General features: G+C 42.7%; 1 protein-coding gene and 1 long non-coding RNA gene across 6 annotated transcripts in view; one reads left to right on the top strand and one right to left on the bottom strand.

Annotated features, from left to right (window-relative positions):
* The first annotated feature begins 1,946 nt into the window (after positions 1 to 1,946).
* Positions 1,947 to 3,870, top strand: LOC117519879. The gene is made up of 2 exons (XR_004563469.1): positions 1,947 to 2,863; positions 3,652 to 3,870. It is a non-coding gene; the product is annotated as an uncharacterized LOC117519879 (long non-coding RNA).
* Positions 3,871 to 4,337: 467 nt separating this feature from the next.
* The window catches only part of LOC117519877 (amyloid-beta A4 precursor protein-binding family B member 2), a 123,867-nt gene continuing 119,958 nt past the window's right edge, over positions 4,338 to 8,246 (bottom strand). For all 5 annotated transcript variants that reach the window (XM_034181145.1, XM_034181144.1, XM_034181146.1 and 2 more), the window contains one exon: positions 4,338 to 5,296. In XM_034181145.1, coding sequence (XP_034037036.1) covers positions 5,117 to 5,296 — 180 coding nt within the window. In that variant the 3' untranslated portion in view covers positions 4,338 to 5,116. The remainder of the gene's footprint in view (positions 5,297 to 8,246) is intronic.

Here is an 8,246-nt window from a genome sequence, read left to right as displayed (position 1 = left end):
GAACCAGGAACTGGAGCAGGCCCTCCGCTGCATGACCTCCACGCACCCGACAGCCTGGAGTAACCATCTGGCCTGGATCGAGTACGCTCATAATAGCCAAGTTTCATCTGCCACCGGCCTCTCCCCGTTTGAGGTGTGTTTCGGGGTACCAGCCCCCATTGTTTCTGCTAGTGGAGGGAGAGGTCGGGGTGCCCTCGGTCCAGGCCCATCTGAGGAAGTGCCGTCGGGTGTGGCGTACCGCCCGCTCTGCCCTGCTCAGAGCCCGGACGAGGGCTAAGGCCCATGCAGACCGCCGGCATTTCCCGGCCCCTGCATACCAGCCCGGGCAGGCGGTCTGGTTATCCACAAAGGACATACCTCTACAAACGGAATCCCAGAAGCTTAAGGACAGATTTATAGGACCCTTCACCATCGTGAAGGTCCTCAGTCCAGCCGCAGTGAAGCTGGCAGCTTCAGCTTCACTGCGGATACATCCAGTATTCCACGTCTCCAGACTCAAACCCTGCCACACCTCTCCCCTCTGTGCCCCTGGACCGGCGCCGCCGCCTTCCCGGACCATCGACGGGGAGCCGGCTTGGACTGTGCGCCGACTCCTGGACGTTCGTTGAAAGGGCCGGGGGTTCCAGTATTTGGTGGACTGGGAAGGATATGGACCCGAAGAACGCTCCTGGGTGAAGAGGAGCTTCATCCTGGACCCGGCCCTCCTGGCCGATTTCTGCACCCGGACAAGCCTGGTCAATTTCCCTGAGGGAGTCTTCCCAAAGGATCATTAAAATTCTATCTAATCTAATCCAATCTTCACTGGAGAGGGAATGGAACTCTGGAACCTCTGTCAGTTAAGGCTGACACTGAATTTGACATTTCAAAGGAAGTAAGAGGGATTTCCGCAGCGTACATTTTGCATCATGCCCTGCCCCCTGCACAGTAGAATAGTATTTTTCCCAGTAAGAGAGTTTCGTCAGACAATGGACAACCTCCTGCTGTGTTGCATGAATCAAAGGACAACTCCAAACATTTTCCAGATCTGTTTCTTTGGACACTGTAACAAATACACCTAAAATAACTCCATTCAACTGGAGGAGACAGGAAGGAGTGAAGCAGTTACCCCCTTTTATCCTTTTACAGTACCTCCGACAACATATACTGGTTCGTCTTTTCAGGAAAAGCCAAAACACTGCATCAAAAAAACACTTCTTATCCAAATCTGTATTCAACACAGTCACCAAAAATGTCCATTCCCTTTGGGGACATTGGGAGTTGTTGAAGCCCAGCATGATTGATATGATTTTCCAATGACTTCCCCAACAAATTCCAATCTCCACAGAGGCAAAATGGATTCACAACCAGCAGCAGCTACAGTACAAGTGGAGGATGGCAGCTCAGCATCCTCCTCTCACTCGCTCCACGAGGCTTTTCTGGGGAAAAAAAAAAGAAAAAAAGTCAGAGCCACATAAATGTTTGTGAGGTCTACAACCTAACTGCATACACTGTATATATTTGGCAGTAACAAAAGCAATTTAAATTTGGAATTATGATGAATAGCTATTATACGCTGTAACGGTAATGTGATAAATGGTACCGCTGGAGAAAATTAAGTGTCACATTCAAGAAGCTCCTGCTTTTTCTTTTAATGCATTTATTGTCACAAACAGAGTACATTTACACGCTGTAGACGAGTGAAGAACAGAAACGAAATGACAGAATCTTTCTTGTATACTTTGTGCTCATATGGCGTTCCTTTAGCTCTGCATTCACAGTGCTGCTGTGGAGTGCACAGTGGTGGACCTTGGACATATGAGCAGTGTGTACATGTTTTGATAGCAGTGGCAGCAAACCATTACAGTATATGTGTGTGTGTATTTGTTGTGAGTGGGCGTGGACTGGCTGGATTTACAGTGGGAGATTTATGGCACAGATTTATTTATTTGTGCTGTCTGAGTAGAGCACAGACTGTTGGTTTCCAGATGTTCCTATAATCAGGAGGGCATCACATTTGCTGAAGTCAAAGTCTGAATCTTGATTTGTGATCATATACAAGTCTGGTTTTATGCTTTATCATTCCAGAGGGAGGTGATAACATCATGAAAAATGATTGGGCTTTCAAATTCATGCTTTCAAACACAACTGGAGTTTTATTTATTGAATAAATTAGCAGTTTAGGAACATAGGTTTTAAATGTAACAGAACGGGACACTACGGGTTACATTCAACACCACATTTTTGGCACGCTCTCTGCAGCCGTACTGAGTGATAAAGACACTGGTCTTTGGGGGGGGACGAAGGTTGGCCACAAAATTTCTCTTAAAAATTTAATTTTGAGCAAAGGTCAAGGAATTAGGTTCCAACTTGATTTGAACCAAATGTGCCACATGTATTTTGCAGTGTGGCCATCAAATCAGAAGTAAATTCAGATAAATTAGTTGAAGTGATTGTTGTTTATTTTTACCAAAATAAAAAATAGTAGTGTGTCACAAATTTGGTGAGATTTGGTGTCCCGCTTTTCAGAAATAAACTCAAAAAGGAAAAATTCCAAGATAATTATGTCTTCTATGTTATCAGTTATTTAATCAATATATAGAGACAATCATTTTATATTTTTTTTCCTGCACATAGGGCTGTTCTGTTTTTACTGATCAGTAATGTTGGCTTGTGTAATGGTGACCCCTTTTCATGAAGTGACACATGGAGGTGGGTGGTAGAATTGCTAGGCAAGGTTCAATTTGGCAAATGTCTTCCTGTGTATTTGCTGGCCTGCTTCTCCCAGGTATTTTTGCTGATTTCTATCAAACTTGGTATGTGAACGAAGGTTGGCCACAAAATTTCCCTTAAAAATTTAATTTTGAGCAAAGGTCAAGGAATTAGTGTTGTGTGGGCCGCTGAAGAGGAGGAACTGCTGGCCCACCACCACAAGATGGCGCCCTGCTTGAAGTGCGGGCTTCAAGCACGAGAGGGCGTCGGAGCGACCAGGAGTGACAGCTGTCACTCATCATCCGTACCAGCTGTCACTCATCCACTACTCATCACCACCACCATAAAGGCCGGACTGCAACTCCACCTCCCCGCCGAGAAATCAGCTACCATTCAGGTAACTTCTCTGCTGACTTACAAAGTAATTATCTGAACTTCTTTGCAGCCGTTTTCCTGTGGTGTGTCCTTGTCTGTGGGATTGGCGTTTGGTGTGATCAGCGACGGCTTCGCCTCACACCCCAAACCAGATAAGTGGTTAAACAGGAGCTGCACGAGTGTGTGATTGGAGGTGGAGGTGCTCCCTCCTAACTAAACACTGACTGTGGGATTACTGAGTGTGCGAACTCACACTCATCAGGACTGTCTCTGTTCTCTGCCAGCAGTACCGGGTCTGACTGCTGAAGACAGCGGCCACCTGGGGTGCGGGGCTTGGCGGCTCCGGTGTTCTTCAGCTCCGTTGGTGGTGGAAGCTGTGTGGGATCCGGCTCTTCTCTCGCCAGGCGTCTTCTGTCGTCGAGCCTGCCCACACGTCACCTGGTGTATGATTGACAGTCACCATATTGTTATTGTCTGTACGTCGTTGTGCGATTCACAACATTAAATTGTTACTTTTGGCTTATCCATTGTCCGTTCATTAACGCCCCCTGTTGTGGGTCCGTGTCACGACACTTTCACAACAATTAGATTCCAACTTGATTTGAACCAAATGTGCCACACATATTAATGTATACCAGAACTGCCCTGGCAAGGCCAGACAGAGGTCAATCAGTTGGGTGAACGTCAAGGTCAAATGCTGAATTGCTATAGCCCTTAGTGTCATTATGCCCACGGGTGCTACTACCTCATAAAATAAGGAAATAATGGATGTACAATGAGTATAATCTGACATTTTATGAAGTCATATAAAAAAAATCTGGAGCTCTAAGCAATAATCACTGACTTAGAGATGTTCTTGGAGCTATTCCTTGATTTTTGAAAGTGATGAACTACGTAGTTATGTTATACTAAATTATGTATGTATTTGTGAAATTCTGTTTTTTTTTTATTCTTTGATTAAATGATGTTGAGATTTTCCCCGACTGAGTTTTTACAAACAGTGGAATTTTTGTTGCTCATTAAAAAACAAATAAAAATCCATGAAAGCCAAAAGGATATATTAATATTTTTAAAGGACACTGCATAATAATTTACAACTTTTAACTAATGCAAAGTTTTAAAATGTAATAATCTGTTGAACTGTGGAACAGAGATACATTTATTTAGACATGGACCTTTTGTGTTGGACCTTTGACAGTCAGCTCTTTAGTGCCAGTGTAAATCCAGCCACAGTCAGGTAGAGCTGATTTGTGCTGAGCATCTATTTTCACGTGTTCACAATTCTTCTGAGATCTTCCTTAATTATCGATATGTAACATCCCATCAATTTAACATGCAAAACCAAAGCTCTTCTATGACTCATGTCCTGTACTCTCCTAGTACATACAATTATTAATATACATTTCATTATTACAATCACACTGTTCCTCTTTAAACTGCATCTTTTCATCACATTTCAAAGGAAGAAAAACATTTCCAGCAGTTTGCTGGCCAGCGAAGGTGCCGACAGGTCTTACATGATTTTCCCATTCAAACTTAAACCACAGCAAAGACCGTTTGTTATCTCACCAGACAAATGGCTGTGCTGATGATGAATGTTTTCACAGGAGACTGTGCATGAAAGGAAATTGAGAAAATCAATGAGTTATTCCATAACTTTATGGAAATTTGATAATTTGATCCTGGGAAGTCCTATTTGCTCTCTGTGGTGTAGGTGCTCAAATAATCCATCAAGCAGAAATCCATGTAAAAGCCTCTGATGCTGAAAACTGGGTTCCATTTAAGATGCAGTAGTGTTCAGGGATCAAAGTTCAACCAGAGACACCAGTATGCAGCTTCAAACAAGCTGCAGCTTTACCGATCCTCCTCCTCTTGAATGATGTTTTGCTTTTCAGTTTTTTGGAATCAACGGGGCTACTTGAAGATCATTTATCTGCAGTGGTGTTTGATAACCTGTATGTACATCATGGCTGCTGTTGATTAGGTGGTGTTTTTTTGTGACGATAGTGAACGTGCCATCTGGGCTTTGGGTGGGCATGGTCACTGGTATTGGTCATTGTTGGGGGAGTTCTGATTGTGGCTGTTTCTTGGGTTTCAGAGTGTCTATAAGAGATTGGACACCACGTTTCACACTTGTTGTCACCCTGCGGGTCACCGAGTCTGAAGAGGGTGAAGAGGAGGAGCCAGCACGCTGGGAGGGAGGCCGTGCCACCAGACACTTCTGGTACCGTAGCTGAGGAACAACAGCAACAAAAAAACACAGCGTCAAATAAGTTTGGATCATTTGGGTTTTCAACTGTTATGACAATAACACTGGTATATATATATATATATATATATTTATACCATGGTCCGTGAGAATTCCATGTCTAACTGGTGTGCATTATTTTCATGTATACGCACACGTAGCGAGTTAAGTCACTTGTTATAATCACTCCGCTCTGGTCATCACCATAGCAACACGCAAATCAGTTGGTGCAGATCAGCTGTGTTTTGACAGGTGAATGACAGAAACGCGATAAAACATGGATTTCCAAGTGAAATTTAATATTTTTGATCAAAATAAAACGTTTGAGGCATGGAAAGAGGATGAGAGCAAACGAGAAGAACAGCAAAAGCAACGGCATAAAGATTTAACATCAGATGAACTGGATAAGATTGAAGACAGGAAAGAAGAAGAGAACATTTCCATCCTTGTGGGCTGCCGGAGCGCTCCGCATCAAAACAGCGAGCGTAGTTTCTCGACTTGTTGCCAGAGTTGGCCGCAGCTCCATACACCAGACAGGGGCACGGTGCCAGAGTTGGCCACAACTCCACAAAGCAGAGGGGGGCGGTATGAGTGGCCCGCTGCGACGTTTACCAAGCCCGCAGACACGGTAAACACATCGGAGGCAAAATGTCTTGAGACTGGTATAAAATAATCCCAAATACTTAGGCATTTTTTTATCAAGTTCTGTTAACTTAAATAAATATTTGTGTGTTTGCTCACTGTGTGGGACCATGGTATAAGCGGATTAAACAACTCAAAGCCGTGCATTATACGGTTTGAATGCACGACGTGGAGTCTAAAACACCACGACGCGAAGCAGAGCGGTGTTACTCCGCGAAGTGCATTCAAACTTCAAACTATGCAACTTCAAAGGCATAGATGGCTTGCACGGTGCATTAGCGGTTAGCACTGTTGCCTCACAACAAAAAGGTCATGGGATCGATTCCCACCAGAGGCGGTTTCTCTAAGACTGCAAGGGAAGCTGAGCTTCCCCTAAAATGTCGAAAAATTAAAGGGTCAAATATGTACAGTTTATCATTTCATTGACTACAAATGCATTAGAACATGTTCATCTTGAAGATGAGTTTGTTCAAAATCAGCTACTTATCACAAATCGATTGAGTCTATTTTGTTAACTTCTCATAAATCTTTTCCTCATACGGTCTGTGGTCAGTGCATTTTCCTGTAGAAGCCGAGCGTCCATTCACTTCAATGGAGCTGCCTGGAAAGTTTTTTTTCATTGCCAATAAATGCGACAGTCATTGGATAAAGCCACGATTTTGTCCCGCCCCTGGACATCGAGTGTCTCTGGGGGTGAATGGAGCTGTGGGTGGGCCTGGACGCTGGAGTGCTGCACAATGATTGGATAATCAGTCATAAGGCTGTATCCCATTTTGATTGACAGCTATATGATTGTGAGAATTAGTTTGCACATTTTTGCGTATTTATGCATTTTTAAATTTATGCCAAAGTGTTTTGCGTGCGCTATAAAGCAGTCTGTTATAAAGGCGCACAGAGAAGCACACTGGATTAGACGTTATGTGAGAAGATCTCGGTGCGTTACTCTCTGCTTCATTCTTCAGTAAGTGTTTAAAAGTCGTTGCACGTTAATTAACGTCCCAGTTTGCAACACATCAAAGTATTCTGATTAAAGGTTATCTGGGCATATGTGGTAATAATTAGTGGTTGCTGATGCATTTTATTCATGAAAATTAGTGATGGAGAAAACAAAGCGTTTTGAACCACTGAATCAATATGAAGCAATGGTTCAGCGTTTTGCAGCTTTGATAGTTACATATGGCGACATCTGCTGGCCAATCTTTAAAATAACATTTGCATGGAACAATGTGAGGAAACAGACTCTGTTATGTATGTTTAATAATAAAGGTTCTATGTGCTTCTTGAAATTTTTGATATTTTTGTTTAAAAACATTAATAATACTCTTGTAAAAGTAAGTCCCATCGACTGCTCCCTTGTTATCACGGGGTCACCACAGCAGATCCAAGGTGGACCTGCATGTTGATTCTGTCGGATGCCCTGACTGACACAACCCCACATTACATGGAGAAATGTGGCAGGGGTGGGGTTTGAACCATGAACCTTCCACACTGAAACCAAGCGCACTAACCACTTGGTAATTGTGCCATCATAAAATACTTGTGTAATAGAGATATAAATTATGAAATGCTCGTGCAACTTGGGACTGTTATGACCATTTACATATTTGAATTTACATATAAATAAATTGACAAATTTTCTGATGTAAGCCGACAATGAGCTTCCCCTCTTTGACAGACCAGCAGCTGCCAAGTGATTCCCATCTTTGGCCTTTCTGTGTGGAGTTTGCATATTCTCTCTGTGTTTGCATGGGTTTGCTTTGGTTTCCTCCCACTTTAAAAGACATGCCTGGTTCTCAAAACCAGGCACCTAAGTGGCGCTACTCTTCTTTTTCTTAGATATTTAGATATACTTTAGTATACACTAGTAGAGTTCTACCTTAGAATTTGTATGTATAATAGAAGATATACCTTACCTTATTTTTTCATGCAGGTTACGTGAATAGGAAATTTTATAACTGTATAGGTCTCCCTTGCAAAAGAGATCTCGATCTCAATGTGACTAACCTAGTTAAATAAAGGCTAAAATTAAATTAAAACAGTTTTTAAACCAGGTTCGTAAAACATGAATGTAATATCGTTTATGGCACCGAAGAGGTGTGCGAGACTGCAGCTTTTGCTTCAATGCTTGATACAAAAAATATGTTTTCATATCTCAAAAATGTGATGTGATTGGCAAAAACTAACACCAGATTCTGATTCAGCACCCCCAAAGTTACCCAAAGTCCGCTGAAAAACACCATGCAAGAAAATCGTGTTAACCAGTGTCATTCTACATCACACTGACCGTTTTTAA

This window comes from Thalassophryne amazonica, chromosome 11 (genome assembly GCF_902500255.1).
Source record: "Thalassophryne amazonica chromosome 11, fThaAma1.1, whole genome shotgun sequence".
Classification (NCBI taxonomy): domain Eukaryota; kingdom Metazoa; phylum Chordata; class Actinopteri; order Batrachoidiformes; family Batrachoididae; genus Thalassophryne; species Thalassophryne amazonica.
Note: the sequence above shows the minus strand (reverse complement) of the source record. Positions and strands in the feature narration are given on the sequence as shown.